Below are 15839 nucleotides of genomic sequence, written 5' to 3' on the forward strand. Positions count from 1 at the left end.
CTTTGCTTTTGGAAGACTGTAAAGGGTGATGAGAACATGTCAGAAATTATTGAAAAAGGTTACCGGCGAGCCAACATTCTTCTCTCTCCAGGTTGTTTCCCCGAGAGAAAAGTATTAGATAAACAAACCCGGTGAAGTGAAATAGGTATTTCACCGCTCTTCAGTATTCGATCCCTCCCTATTCACGCCCTTAGACTGACACATTTTTTTTTTTTTAATCTCTAAAGACATGGAGACCTGTCCTTATAATTACCGAAACACCACCAACAAAACTGCACACGTCTGCTTAAAAACAAAGGGCAGGAGACCAGCAGGGAGAGGACCTGGACAGAATATATATAACCGCTTTACAAACTTCCAACTACTGGAAGATCATTTCACTCTTTGACTTCGGGTTAGTGCGCTTCCAAATGCTAGAGTTAAACTGCAAAAGTAGATAGACCTCAAGGGTCGGAAGAAGAGAGAGGAGTCCGCGGAGTCAACTTGGTTTTACCTGCGTACTCCCAACCTGATTCTCCGCTAAGGCAACAAGCGCTCTTTTCCTCCCACCCCAGCTCTTTGGAGATCTGAGGTCGGTGGTTAACGGGGTTTGGGGTAGCAGTAGAAAACAATTCCGGTGTGTCTAGTCATCCGATTCCCGGTTCTTCTCCCACTAGGCAGCTCCCAGCGCGCCAGGCGCAGCGGGTCCGGGAACTCACCCTCCCCAGCAGCAAAGCCGGGCCGGGCCCGGAGCTGCGCGCCACAGCGCCAGACGAAACCGAGCCAAACGGCCTATTCCAAGACGTCCCTTTTCCTAGAGTTCTGGAAGGACCTCGTCATCAGGAAGACCTACCCACCAGCCACTCGCCACCGGCGGCAGAAAAGTGCCCCGCGCGCAGCACGGCCAGCCGGATTGCGGGGACCCCAGGAGCGCAGGGCGGAGGAGCAGCGCGACAGGAGGCGAGGGCGCTGGCGGCACGGCCGGGAAGGAGCGAGGGAGGGGGACAGGAGGAGGAGCAGGAGAAGGAGAGGCAGGCCAGAAGCCAGAGCAGCCGGGCAGCCCGAGCTTCGGGGGAGAGAGCGGCCTGAGCCCGGAGCAAGTTGCCTCGGGAGCCCTAATCCTCTCCCGCGGGCTCGCCGAGCGGTCAGTGGCGCACGGCGGCGGCGAGGCTGAAATATGATAATCAGAACAGCTGCGCCGCGCGCCCCGCAGCCAATGGGCGCGGCGCTCGCCTGACGTCCCCGCGCGCTGCGTCAGACCAATGGCGATGGAGCTGAGTTGGAGCAGAGAAGTTTGAGTAAGAGATAAGGAAGAGAGGTGCCCGAGCCGCGTCGAGTCCGCCGCCGCCGCAGCGCCTCTGCTCCGCCAACTCCGCCGGCTTAAACTGGACTCCCAGCTCCGCGAGGGCGCGGCGCAGCCGGGCAGCGGCTCTCTCAGCCTTGGCAACCCCAGGGGCCACTATTTCCCACTTAGCCACAGCTCCAGCATCCTCTCTGAGGGCTGTTCACCAACTGTACAACCACCATTTCACTGTGGACATTACTCCCTCTTACAGATATGGGAGACATGGGCGATCCACCAAAAAGTAAGAGGCTATTTTACCTTGTGGGGCTCGGTGTGCTGTTCTTGTGCGCGGGTCTCTCTCAGGCACGGGTGCCAAGAGCTCTTCAGAGTTGGAGTCATTGCCTGGAGAGAGAGAAAAGGTGGCTTTTTTTTTTTTTTTTTTTTTTTTTTTTTTTCCTTGTTGCCGCCACGCCTGCATGCTTGCTGTCGGTTCTGATCTTCGGGAGACTGATCGTACCTTGTGTCTGAATTCGCCTGTATGCCCTCCAAAACCCTAGCCTTCTGGTGCTAAGCGGTGGTTTCCTCCTCGGGAGTCTTGAGCTCCCCGAGAAGGTTATTCTGTTGCAAAGGTCTGCCTGTGCATACAATACCCGGAGATGTGAATTAGCATTAGACTTGCAAAAGAGAACGAGTGACAACTGTATTGATGCCTGCTCTTGCTAACAATATCCAGTCCTATGTGCTATTTAAGAGCGTGCTTCATGAAAAATATAAGCGTTCACTTAACGCTTCTAGTCAAAACCTTTTCTTTGACTTGACTTATCCATAATCTTTCCCGATGATTATGGCAGAGAGGGAGGAGGGAGGAAAAAGAAATACAAAATGAACGGGTTTGATTGCGTGCTAGGCTTACAAATGTAGACTATTCAAATCTGCATTTTACATATATTCCACCTCCTTTTTTAAAATGAGTCAAGGTTTTGATGGCACACTTCAATTACCATCCCAAAGTGCAATACTCTTGAAAAAAAAAGAGAAGAAGAAGAAGAAGAAAGAAAGGGGGGGGAAAACTCCCAGAGTACGCCCTATAAGAGAACGACACTAAAAGTGTGTTTATCTCTGTAGGAAGTAAACGGTTAGTCAATCATGTATTTATTTTCATTTCAGAAAAACGTCTGATTTCCCTATGTGTTGGTTGCGGCAATCAAATTCACGATCAGTATATTCTGAGGGTTTCTCCGGATTTGGAATGGCATGCGGCATGTTTGAAATGTGCAGAGTGTAATCAGTATTTGGACGAGAGCTGTACCTGCTTTGTTAGAGATGGGAAAACCTACTGTAAAAGGGATTATATCAGGTACGCCATTTATATTGCTTCCTTAATTTTGTGAGATTTCCCTGTCTCTCTCTACTCCTTTTTTATTATTGGATGTGGCTTTGTCTTTTTGCGAAGTTTGCCTTAGTGGGAGCCAGTGTGGAAAAGTTACCCTTTAAATGTGTTACATAAATTGCACTATTCTGTTTCTTTCACTGTTTGGGGGGGGAACCCCACAACTCAGTATTGGTTTTTATAAGTTGTGGTAGTGAAGCTGGTTTAATGGCTCTTGGAATTTGTGATGGTCAAATTGTGTTCTTCTTTTACCCTCCCCCTTCCAAAACAAACAAACAGAAATTTAAAGATGGATAACTTCGGGTTTCTAAACTCTCTTTTTTAAAAGGTTGGTTTTTATTGTATCATGCGGTGTTTTTCCCTATTCGTTTATTTTTTATAGTTCAGTATTTTAGTAACTTACAAATTCTGAGGAAATGTCAATGCAATACGCAAAATAAAAGTTTGAACTAAGGATGTTTAGAAGTGCACTTTGAAAGTGCAGATAGAAATATTGCCCCTTTTACTCTTAGGGCAAGAGTCCCTTCTTGGAAAATTTCAAAACCAACCCAAATATTCCCTGCAAAAAGACCGGATATTTAATCTTTTTAAATATTAACCCTTTGGTGACATCTGACTATCTTTTCTTTCTTATCTTATCTGAGCTGATGAATTAGACAGAGCAGATCAAATTGCTCATCATCTGTCTACGAACAATTGGTATATTTAGATAATTGAACAGCTTCCTTTCTCACATTAAAATCTGGTAACTGATAAAATGAGCGAATTGCCCATACTGACAAGACTAAAACCACATTGGGAACTTTCTGAGTTTTCCTTTTTTTTCTCTCTCTCTTTCAGTTTATTTTGTGCCTTAACTTCATGTTCACAAATCTCAAATTTTCTCTAACCTGTGTATATATATGTCAGAAATTTCATTTTCTGCCTTAGGAAGCAAGTAGAATTCCTAAAGAAAATTTTATTGTTTTAATAACAAACGGAAGAGATAACATCTTCACTATTATGTTAAATAATATCAAAGTATTATGTATATATTTTTTAAAAAACTCTCCAGTATCTATTAACAAGTAATTAGCTTTTGTAAGTTATAGAATTTCTGGAGCCGAGAACTTATATTAAAGTTTAGTCAAGATTTAGGTATGCAGTCACAATTTTTCCCTGTCCACTTAGTGTCCAACGCTTTTTCTTATTGCAAAATCATGAAATAGTATAATCTTGATAGGTAAAACTGAGCAGTTGGGGGGTTATTAATATTTTGCAGGGAGAGAGCGGGAGGAAATAGGGGATGTGGGGAACTAGAGGAAGGGGGAGGGATTTTCCAAATTGTTTGGTCACAGGCAAGGTAAAGTCCTCATCCTATGAAATGGAAGATCTCACAGAGTAGGCGGAGGGAGGAAAAACTTTTGAATCTACCTTCTAACCTCTGACAAATGAGCCGTTTTCATTGTTTACTTGACTAGTGTGTGAGCTTAAGATTCTGGAGAGGGAGAGCTCACTTTGCACCTCGAGAGGACTATCTTTCCTCCTATGGAGATAGGGTTTTGCTCAACTGCATACAGACCTTCCTGTATCTAATTCTGCATACACATTTATAAAAGGAGCCAATCGCTTTTACCTTTTCCCCTTCTCTCTCTCCCTCTCCCTCCTCTCTCTCTCTCTCTCTCTCTCTCTCTCTCTCTCTCTCTCTCTGTCTCTCTCTCAGTTATGTGAGTGTGTGTGTGTGTGTGTGTGTGTGTGTGTGTGTGTGTCCCTTTGAACTCCTGTCCTTTTAAAAGCAGAACAGGGGGACTATTTAGGTTTGTCTCCTGGAGGGGGGAGTGAGGTGCCCTCCCCCCACTTTGTATGGATCTTTTCCTCTGGTCCATTCTGTTTGTAGAAATGTTCCCGCTTCTGTTTTTACTGAGCTGGAGAGGGGGCCAGGGCAGTGCCCCCTAGGTGGAACCTACAAGGATTGTCCCTTGTAGGGTAAGATCAGCGAGGAAGACCTTAGAAGTGGGTCTTTTCATTTTTCTCTCTGGCCATGGTTCTCAAGCAAACTGAAATAGAAGTAGATGCTTCAACAACTTGAGAAAGATTGAGGGAGCAGGAGCAAATTTCAAAGATAATAAAAGAAAGAATGGAGAGGAAAACTTTGTGTTAACATTGTTGCCGGAGGAAGAATCCTTAGGGAAAAACTGCAACGTGGTTATTGTGCAGAAGGGGATCTGGAAACCCTCAGAGGTTTCATTTTGCTACTCTGCTTGTGCATTTGTGCATATTTACAGACCGAGTGCGTTGATAATCTCATCCCCTAACCTCTTATTATCTTGGAAGGACTTTTTGTAGCAGTTTTGGAGACATTTCTAGCAGCAGAAATTGGGGGATAGGAAGGCGAAAGTGTAGGGCCAGTGGCTACTAGAGTCACCCGGACTCTTTTCTGCCAAGAGCTATAAGGGTTACCCTGGGACTGATGGCTGGAACAGAGGCCCAGGTTTCAAACACATCAAACATTTTTATTTTGCGGCTGTTCTGAGCTAGTAGGTACGGACGGACAGAGACATGGAGGTTCATAGGAAAGGAAAGGGGGGTAAAAGAAAGGGAGAAGAAGAGAGAAAACCATTTCTATCCTCCCATTCTCAGCTAGTCGGGGGATGCTGACTTCCGTGACGCAGGGCGTTGTGGCTGGGGTCATCTGCAGTCTTGGGCCCGGGCCATGCCGGCTTTAAGTGATCCCTCTCTCTGTGTTTCTCTCCTCGCCTCCGCCGGCCCCCCGCGCAGGTTGTACGGGATCAAATGCGCCAAGTGCAGCATCGGCTTCAGCAAGAACGACTTCGTGATGCGCGCCCGCTCCAAGGTGTACCACATCGAGTGTTTCCGCTGCGTGGCTTGCAGCCGTCAGCTCATCCCTGGGGATGAGTTCGCGCTTCGGGAGGACGGGCTTTTCTGCCGTGCAGACCACGACGTGGTGGAGAGGGCCAGCCTGGGCGCTGGTGATCCGCTCAGCCCTCTGCACCCGGCGCGGCCGCTGCAAATGGCAGGTACTCCTTGCCCGGAGGGAGGCCGGCGAGGGGAGGCTGGTTCTGGGCTAGGCCAGCGCCGCCCCCAGCCAGCGCGGCGGCTACCGACCTCAGCGACCCTGGCAGCCACAGGGCAGTCCCTGCGCAGCGGCAGGCAGTTTAAGGAAGTGTTCTGGGAGCAGTTTGCACAGCGCTTTGCTCTTTTGCGCAAGGTTCAGTGCTTTCACTGTGTCCCCTGGCTCACCGCACCCCCCCCCCCCCCCGCCCCGTCCAGCACACCTACGCGGCTGTGTGTGTATATATGGGTACACATAAATGTACACCACTTGCGCTTACATGTACACACGCGTCCAAACAGTACTTCCAGTTCACCTTGGCCTCCAAACCGCGGCTTACTGAAAATGGGCTTCAGCTCTCCGCCAGGTATTCTTCCTGCCACTGCCTAATTAAAGGGGTGGAGCTCTGGGCCCTGGAGCTTCTTCCTTTAACCCAATGAAGGAAGCTCAGGTAGCCGTAAGTCATTTAGCCCCTCAAATCCTTTTTCCTTGCAACTGGCCCACACTCTAAAACGTTTTTAAAATGTGTGTACTTTTGTGAAAGAATGGATGTGAAAAGATACAGTCCAATAACTGCAGGCCATTGCACAGAGCTGTGATTTAAAACTGTCAACAAGCTAACCCGGAGTAATTGACTTTTAAAAGGAGCCTGCCTCTTTAAACCACTCATTCTATGTGATTTGGTGAGGATTTCATCCTCAGGCTTGTCGCTGTAACACTAAATTGACCCAGTAGGTTTTGACCTGACCCTAGGGGTCCTGGAAGGTGCAGGATTTGTGCCATACATTTCAGAGAGCCCTTCCCCAAGAAGGAGAGTTGGAGTAAAGCAAGGTTGGCCAGTACGAGGCCTTCCCTAAGAAGGCAGATGACGTTTCCCAACCTTGCTTCCCCTCATGAGTAGATCTACCTGGCGCATTTTTAAAGTATCAATTCTCACGAAACACTGATGTTGAGGAAACCCGGGTCTTCCCACTCTGCTTTTTCAGAGGCTCTAAGACTTCTGTTCTAGGGGGATATGTGACTAGCTTGCACATGGGCAAAGCCAGAGTGGTGATTTCTGTCCTGTGCAACCTGTGCTGTGCTTGTGGGGAGACAGAGGAGAGGCAGAAATACTGGGAGGAAGTCAGGAGACAGAACACTTCCCAGCTGTCATTTATCTGCAGCTCTGCAGTTTCGGTTTTCCTTTGCATGGAGTCAGCCCATCTCAGGAACGGCCAGGTAGATTTAGTAGTAGGAAAGATGGAGGACTGGAGTTATGGTCGAAATACTGAATTTCTTTAGCCCCTTGACACGATTGCCCCCTCTGGACTGAAGTTCAAGGCTTTCTGGCAGAATTCTCTTCGGCCTTTGCATTAGAGACCTCTTGGCTGGTGTAGTGTCTCTGGCTGATGCTAGGGTATACTGCATTTCCTTTCCTAGCACCTTCTGTGGCCTTTGCCCAAGAGTCTAGATGTGGGGGTTCTCCAGTAACCTGGGCCCAGTCTGGGTATGAAGAAAGGCGAGGAGGAAAGAGAAACAATGCTGAAAGATGCTACCCCTGAGACAGCCACCCCTTTCCTGAGGCTATGTTGACCAGAGCAAGGGTGGAGGCTGTGTTCTGGGCCTAAACTAGTCAGCATTGACCTCTCAGACTAGAAAGTCAGATTTCATTCTCCCTTTTGCTTCCCTGGTCCCTACCTCTGCCTCCCCTGCTTTGTCCGTGGAGGCTGCAAAGCAAGCCATTGTCCCTGCGGCACGGCACGGGAGGGTGAGCAGCCCGGCCTGGCCCGCACTCACCTCAGTGCCCCTTGCCTCGCAGCCGAGCCCATCTCTGCCCGGCAGCCGGCCCTGCGGCCCCACGTCCACAAGCAGCCCGAGAAGACCACCCGCGTTCGGACTGTGCTGAACGAGAAGCAGCTGCACACCTTGCGGACCTGCTATGCCGCCAACCCCCGGCCAGACGCGCTCATGAAGGAGCAACTGGTGGAGATGACAGGCCTCAGTCCCCGCGTGATCCGGGTCTGGTTTCAAAACAAGAGGTGCAAGGACAAGAAGCGGAGCATCATGATGAAGCAGCTCCAGCAGCAGCAGCCCAATGACAAAACTGTGAGTGGCCCTGGAGCCGGGTGGGGGACTTGTGGGGGGGGGGCCGGGGGGGGGTGGTCGGAGCAGAGCAAGAGTGTGAGGTGCTTGGCGGCTACCCAGGTTGGCCTGCATGTGGGTTCCATCCTGCTCCAGGGCAGGAGCCAGCAGCCCCTTACCTCCACCTGTGCCCAGGGGGAGAAAGCACCGGCCACCTGCCCAGTGGGGTGCCCTTCAACCATACCCCTAGGCTGGAACCAGAAGGATGCGGTCACCCCTTCATGGGCAGGCGGCAGCAAGGCCTGGCTCCATTTTACCAGCTTTCAGGTTGTCATTTCCCCAGGCACTGGAGAGAGGGACAATTCCTTGGTTCCCTATCTAATTCAGAGGTTTGATGGGTAGGTCACCCAGGCAACCCTCTGGGTGTGCCCGCAGCGCCCTCAGGTCAGCGAGGTCCCCCAAGGTGACCTGTGAAAACAGGACACCCTCTGCTCTAGGTCTAGCCCAGGCTTCCAGAGATATTATTATCTACTGTCATCCCAGGCCCATGCCAGCACCCACTCCACAGGCTTCCTGATTGAGTTAAACTAAAGAACTTTTTTTTTTTCTTTTTACCGCTTCAGCCCTATTTTTAAATGCCATAAAACCCCTGCTGTCATTAAACTTGGCAGGCCAGCCAAGCCTGGTCTGGGGCACTTTTCAGGTTGGTGAGTGCGTCATAGCACAATAGCCGCCAGACCTAAACCCTTGGGGGTGGGGGCTGGCGCTGTGAAGAGAACTGCCTGTAGAAAATGTAACTGAAAATCTAACTAACTGAAACTGCCCAGAAAACCACCATGTCTGGAGGCTGCCGGGAGGCCTCTTTTGCCTCAGCTTTCTGCTTCTGTGATGCTATGGCCTGTGAAGGCAGATGTGGGGAATTGGGATATGCTGTGAATGTAAAAGGAAAGGAGAGGAGAAAATCAGAATAGAACTCAGTTTAATAAGATCCAAGCAGACCTACTAGTCCCGCCCACAGAAGCAGAAAAACAAAATACAATAAAACAAAACTGGACTCTGGCTAATATCCATACATGCAGCAGATTAACTGAGTCAATAATAGTCACTATATAGATAAGATAATGCCAGGGTTTATTTGCTTAGCTTGTGCAGACAATGGAGGGAGGGAGTTTGGTCATTAACATGTTGGGATTGGGGGGGGCCTATTCACAGAATATCCAGGGGATGACAGGAACTCCCATGGTGGCTGCCAGTCCAGAGAGACACGATGGTGGCTTACAGGCAAACCCAGTGGAGGTGCAAAGTTACCAGCCGCCTTGGAAAGTACTGAGTGACTTCGCCTTGCAGAGTGACATAGATCAGCCTGCTTTTCAGCAACTGGTAAGTCTCAGCTCTTGGAGTCAGGAGGCTGAATCCCCGACAAAAAGAAGATTCTGGTTTAACTGTCACACGAGGAAGGATTCAGTGGGGAGGGTGCCTCCCTGGCCCCAGGGTCGGGAAGAGAGGAAGGAAGCTTGGTGGAAAGGAGGCACGCACTCAAGGAAAACAAACCTCTTGTGAGTCTTTTCTGTGAGTTCATAACTTGACCATATAGGTTGAATTTCCTATCAGCCTGGCCTTCTTTGAGGTCTAACTTCAAGGTATCAGACTAACTAGACATGTGTGGGAAGGCGTGCAGGGTTGCACAATCATACATCTCAGACTTTTAGAGCTGGAAGGGACTTTAGAGATTACCTTGACATTTTGATCAGCAAGTAGTAAATTTATTCTCTCCTCAGCTCCTAGAGAATGGCATATTTAAAGAGCTAAATCTAGCTGTTTGTAATAATAACTGATGTAAGACACAATCAACGTTATTATCAATGGGCAGCAGGCACTTGGCTGGGTATAATTTTCAAATATATCAGTAAAGAGTTCAGTTATTTAAGGGTATGATTGATACTTTGTTGCTATTATTCCTTTCTAGGACTATCTTAATCTAAAATGTAGGACTGCTTTAACATTTTAAGTGTATGAGTTCAGACGTTATACACAATCACATACTCTGGGGGATGTACAGCAAAAGAAGCAAGAGTTCTACCAATCAGAGAGACGGCACATGAAAACCTGTTTTAGCATTAATATGTTTTACACATCCAGAGAAGGGAAAATTAACTTACCTTATGCCTACAAAAGGCTTGAGGAGCAAGATAAATAATTATTAAATATGTGTACTTTGTGATATGGCATATATACACATAATTTTCTTTTTATTTAAGAGTTAACAGCCCTATAGAATCTTGTTCTGTAAAACAAGATCTATTCTAAAAACTTTGTTCCTTTCTTTGAAAATAAAACTTGAGGTTAGCTTTTCACCCTCGCATTTACCTGGAGAGCATTTTCTTTCTCTGTGGCAACAGTTAGGTAAGAGACCAGAGGCAGTGGTTACAAGGACTTGGCCCAGCTTTACATTTGTAAGTGGGCCAGGCTAGAAGCTAGATAAATTGGAGAAGCCCCTTAACCTCACCATGGGAAAGTTTAATAGGATAGAAAGGAAGGTAGACTCTGGAATTAGGAAAAAGAACTTATTTTAAAGTGAGGTTAATCTTATGTGTTATTTAAGCAAAACCCGGGTCATAGAAGGCAGGTAAGAGGAGGGTTCAGGGCAGCGAAGTGTTTGTACCTTCTAAAACTTTAGTGTTAGATGAGAGCAGTGGGAGGGAAGCCAAGACAGGAGGGCGGAGGGTTGGGGACAGAGTGGAGAAGGAGGTTTCCAACAGCAACACAATACTTTCGGTTTAAAAGAAGGAGGCAGATATTTATAATGCGATGACGTTATAATATATGGGGCTCCTCTTGGAAGGAAGAGCCTGATTTAAAGAGAGAGAGAGAAAGAGAAAGAAAGGCCAGAAGGCATCAGGACCAGCAACAAGGAAGAAAGCCCACGCTGTGAACCCTCTGAGGAGTTAATCATTGTTCTGTGGAGCCTCCTCTGAATCTCCTGTCACACGATCTGAGCAATCTGAGCGTGTGTTATGGATTTTCCAACTCAAGAAGAGAGGCTTTGATGCCTAGAGACTGCAAAGTCGCCTGCTCCCAGGGCAACATGTAGCCAGCAGGATAATTTTATTTTGAGCATGCATGGTAGAGTTGCGATGCCATTTTACAGTGGGAAACACATTTGTTCTTAAATAATTTAATGCAACATAATGTTGGGAATTCAGTTTCAGTTAAAACAGAGATCTCTTGAAAGATGGGAAAGCCAGAGGTTTTCTTCTCAAGTTCTTTTCTTTGAGGGCTTTCTTTAAGCCTGTTGAAACTCAATGATCTCTGTGGATATCTTTATCTACGTATCCATCTATACACACAAACACTTGTCCATGCATAGACACATAGGACAAGCTTATAATCCTTTTAGGAATACAGTCGCAGCCTCCTTTATTCATTTCTCAACCTTCTGTGCAGGTGAATTTTTCAGAAGGAGGACCGGGCTCTAATTCCACTGGCAGTGAAGTGGCGTCGATGTCCTCTCAGCTCCCAGATACACCTAACAGCATGGTAGCCAGTCCTATTGAGGCATGAGGAACATTCATTCAGATGTATTTTTTTCCCTGTTGGAGAAAGTGGGAAAGTATAATGTTGAACTCCGAAACAAAAGTATTTAACGACCCAGTCAATGAAAACTGAATCGAGAAATGAATGCTCCATGAAATGCACGAAGTCTGTTTTAATGACAAGGTGATATGGTAGCAACACTGTGAAGACAATCATGGGATTTTACTAGAATTAAACAACAAACAAAACCCAAACCCAACATACGCTATCCAATGACCTTAGGAGTACTGAAAAAAAAAAAAAAGACGTTTTTAAAACGTAGAGGATTTATATTCAAGGATCTCAAAAAAAGCATTTTCATTTCACTGCACAGCTAGAGAAAAGCAGAAATAGAGATTTTCTAGTCCATCCTATTCTGAATGGTGCTGTTTCTATATTGGTCATTGCCTTGCCAAACAGGAGCTCCGGCAAGTGAGCAGGAAGAGAAAACTGGCCTCCTTGGCTGAAAGTCCTTTCAGGAAGGTGGAGCTGCGTTGGTTTGCGATGTTTTTCGTTGACTTTAACAAGGGGTTAATTGAAATCCTGGGTCTCTTAGCATGTCCTGTAGCTGGTTTCTTTTTTACTTTTGCCCCTCCCCCTTCTTCTTCTTCTTCTTCTTCTTCTTCTTCTTCTTCTTCTTCTTCTTCTTCTTTTTTTTTGAGATCCATCCTCTATCAAGAAGTCAGAAGCGACTTTAAAGGTTTTTGAATTCAAATTTAAAAACCAACTTATAAAGCATTGCAACAAGGTTACCTCTATTTTGCCACAAGCGTCTCGGGATTGTGTTTGACTTGTGTCTGTCCAAGAACTTTTCCCCCAAAGATGTGTATAGTTATTGGTTAAAATGACTGTTTTCTCTCTCTCTGGAAATAAAGAGGAAAAAAAAAAGGAAACTTTTTTTTTGTTTGCTCTTGCATTGCAAAAATTATAAAGTAATTTATTATTTATTGTCGAAAGACTTGCCACTTTTCATGTCATTTGACATTTTTTGTTTGCTGAAGTAAAAAAAAAAAGATAAAGGTTATACCGTGGTCTTTGAATTATATGTCTAATTCTATGTGTTTTGTCTTTTTTCTTAAATATTATGTGAAATCAAAGCGCCATATGTAGAATTATATCTTCAGGACTATTTCACTAATAAACGTTTGGCATAGATAAATAAATAAATGCAATGATCCAGGGTCCCTCTTTTATATGTTTACAAGTAAGCCATTAAAATGTCTGCAATTAAGGACTGCATGTGAACGGGGTAGACTGACATACAATAGGTGTGATGTTTTATTGCAAATAGTTAAGGTCGAACTTGCCAGTTTGCATTTTAATAGTTGAATCAAAACTGGTTGGAAGCCTTTAGTTCTCAGCTGTGATAATGTTACTAACTGCTTTTTTGAAAATGAGATGCTGTCCTCCGTTCTACCCCCCACCTCTCCTCCCCTTTCTTGCCCGACCCACTCCACCCCACCCCACCCCACCCAACCCCAAATAGGAAAAAGGTCCTGCTTGAAATGCGTTTTGATTCTGAGTCTCTATTTTATTTTCTTGGAGTAAGTGCTTTATACCAAAGTCTCCTGCTTAGGATTGTTGAAATGACCCATATTTCAAGTATAAGCTCTTGCTAAAAGAGAGCCTTTCTGCCTGGTCAGTGAGGTATGACCATTATTTACCGGTGGCGGCTGTCAGCCGATTGAGAAATGCTGCTTTCTTTGCGCAGGAAGAGCAGGCCGAGAGAGTTTTCTCAGCAATTCCCAGAGCAGTCAGCGTACGTCTTTTCTGGTCTCTCTTCCCCACCCCCAACTTGTTTCCTCCTCCCCTCCCCCTTCCCCTTTCTCCCCCAACTCCCAACTCCCCAACCCTCGGAAGGCTGTCTGGCCGGTGCCGAGAACCGCGGCCGAGGCTCCGTCGGGGAACCGCCTTCTGCGGGCTGGGGCCGCGGCGCGTGCTGTGCAGGCCCACGCGGCGCTCGGAGCCACGGGCACGAGCGCTCCCACGCTCCCCGGGCATTTAGCGGGGGTTCCCGTGTGGGAGCCAGAACCCAGGGATAGATAAAGGGCCCTGCCCGAAATCAGGCTTCTTGGTGCTTCTTCGATTGCAGGGGTCGAGCTGGGATTTGGGGCTCCACCCTGTCCCCCTTCCTTCCTCCACCCCAGGATGATACTTGGACTCTTTAGAAAATGGATGCGTTTGTATGCGCGAGTGTCATGGCGTTTTAAATATCTGACAATTCTTAATAAATACGAGAGCTAACATACCCTAATCGTGTGTCTTGTGGCGCGTGCCCCTTCGGACCCCTGACCGGGAGCAGCTCGGAGGCCCGGCTGGAGGCCGGGTGAGCCCCGCGGCTCCCGGGCTCTCACGTCGCTTTCACCCTCTCCAAACCTGCCGCAAGTCGGGAAACGAGCCTCAATTAGGCTTTTGTTTGGCATCGTTCTACATAACGGGTTAATTACAGGCTCTAACGTGGGGGCAGAGAGAAAACAAACTTTGCATTGAAAATGTTACAGTGCATTAGACATGCCCGTTGATTACTTTGATTGTTGTGTCTAATTCTTCACAGAGGGGTAATAATTTGGCCGGCGGTAATAATGGCTTGTGGTCTTCTGTTGAGAAAAACAGGAGTTATGTCTTATCTCACACAGATCTTCTCCTGAAAAGATCCCTCTCTCTCTCTCTCTCTGTCTCTGTCTCTCTCTCTCTCTCTCTTATCTCTCTCTAATCTCTGGCATCAGACTTGACTCTTTTACCTTCCCGCTCATCATTTCTATTTGCCTGCCTTTTCAGTTTTCCTTTTTCCTCCCCATCATATTTGGGAATTCTAAATAATAAGTGCAAAGATAAGTAGGTCCAACCTGAATATTGGTGTCTGCAAAGTTACTCATCTCCCAAGCCCTCGTTTGGAGACCATTAAATTCCTTTTTCCAGCCATAGCCTCTGGTGGACTCTGTAGAGGTTAGATGGGGGGAAAAACCCACAAACCTTATTTAGGGTTTGAATGCAATGGAGGGACTTAAATGAGGCACACATCTTTGTGATGCTTTCTCATCCTGACATTTATTCCCAAGATTAGGGGTGGGGAGGTGGTGAAGGAGGTGATGTTTTACGTATATATATCAGACTATTCTGAGGTCCACAGCTTGAATTTAAGTACAGTAATTTGGGAGGGGAGTGATGAACAATTTGGTTTCACTTGCTAGATTCAAGATATTTGTTGCCTGATGGCTGAGAATGGATTGATGGGTCGATTGCATTCTAGTTCTTGTATTATTCATATGAAAGGTGTGTTCCCTTCTAGACTCCTCAGCATGTGCTCTAAAATGTGTAGCTGAAATGTCTCCTTGTTTGCAAACCATCTCTCTCACATACTCTCCTCTTCCCTGTACACCTCTGGAGACCTAGCTTTGAGCTGTGCTCTTCTAATGAAATTCCTCCTGTTTGCTATTATCTTTGATCCTCCCTCCCCTTATTACTCTGAATTCTTCCTTCTGGATATTATGACTCATTTCCTCCAGCTTCTGCAAGCTAAAACGTAATGCAACTAAAAACATCCAGGATGCTCTCCTTAAATCAGGGAATCCACATCAACATCTATACTCAGAGAGGATCCCTGCCCCCCATTGTTTCAGAGCAATAACATCTTCTATTTGAGTTTACTGTCTCTCTTTCCCTTTCATTAAATGGACCTGGCTTTCCTTACCATTCAAAAAGTTCTTTTCTAAGTCAAAACCATATTTGAAGAGACTTTTTTTCTTCGTTGAAATAACATTTCTGGTTATTTGACATTCTTCGTGGGTGTGTGTACCCACTTACCAATTCACAAGGGTTTTGTTTTTTTTTTTTTTTTTTTGGAATTCCAGATTAAATATATGACTCTGTGATGCTCTGCTGCTATTCATCCTAACCAGCTTGTTAGACTCTTTGCATTGACCTCTTTTTTTGGTCTATCTTATTCTTTTGACTAGTAGCCAAAAGACAATGTGCTTTTAAGGTACCTAGAAGTAGTTGGCATTTCCCTAGCACCTTGAACTTTTAAGCCATAAGATCGTTTTCATTGATATATCTCTTGTAAGCCCCATGTGGATTTACTTAGTCTTTTCCATTTTCTTAAAAAAAATGAGAAAAAAAGTTAAAATTTTGTCTAAACCATGAGAAGAGCTATGTGTGGATGGAATTCAACCAATTTGGGTTTTTAATCCCACCCCTACTACAAGTAAACTAAGCAGAACTACTTATTTTCTTATTTGTAAAGTTTAGTCAGTTTTTGTAAGAGAAATTTATAATCCAAATTATGCTTGATTTCTGTTCTATTTACTTCCTTTCTGCTAATCAACAATTAAAGATTAGTCACAACAAGGCAAGTCAAATTTTCTTTGGAGGTTCAGGGAGAAAAGGGGAAATGATATTCTGTGTGTACCTTTATTTTAAAAATGTTACTTCAAAACTGGCCCCAAATCTTGAATTCTTGCTAACTATTTGAAATAAAAATAATTAACTTGTACAGTGTG

At 45.9% G+C, this 15839-nt stretch overlaps 1 protein-coding gene across 1 annotated transcript; it reads left to right on the plus strand.

Moving 5' to 3' along the window:
- Positions 1–1265: 1265 nt before the first annotated feature.
- On the plus strand, positions 1266–13586 carry ISL1 (ISL LIM homeobox 1). Its single transcript, XM_019464321.2, has 6 exons — positions 1266–1565; positions 2432–2621; positions 5412–5671; positions 7505–7791; positions 8980–9147; positions 11212–13586. Exons 1-6 carry the CDS (start codon positions 1538–1540, stop codon positions 11326–11328), a joined length of 1050 nt encoding a protein of 349 aa, XP_019319866.1. The 5' UTR covers positions 1266–1537; the 3' UTR covers positions 11329–13586.
- Positions 13587–15839: the final 2253 nt, after the last annotated feature.

The sequence above is a fragment of the Panthera pardus genome, unplaced genomic scaffold, assembly GCF_024362965.1.
Source record: "Panthera pardus isolate Hobbes unplaced genomic scaffold, ASM2436296v1 HiC_scaffold_2, whole genome shotgun sequence".
NCBI classification, from domain to species: Eukaryota; Metazoa; Chordata; class Mammalia; order Carnivora; family Felidae; genus Panthera; species Panthera pardus.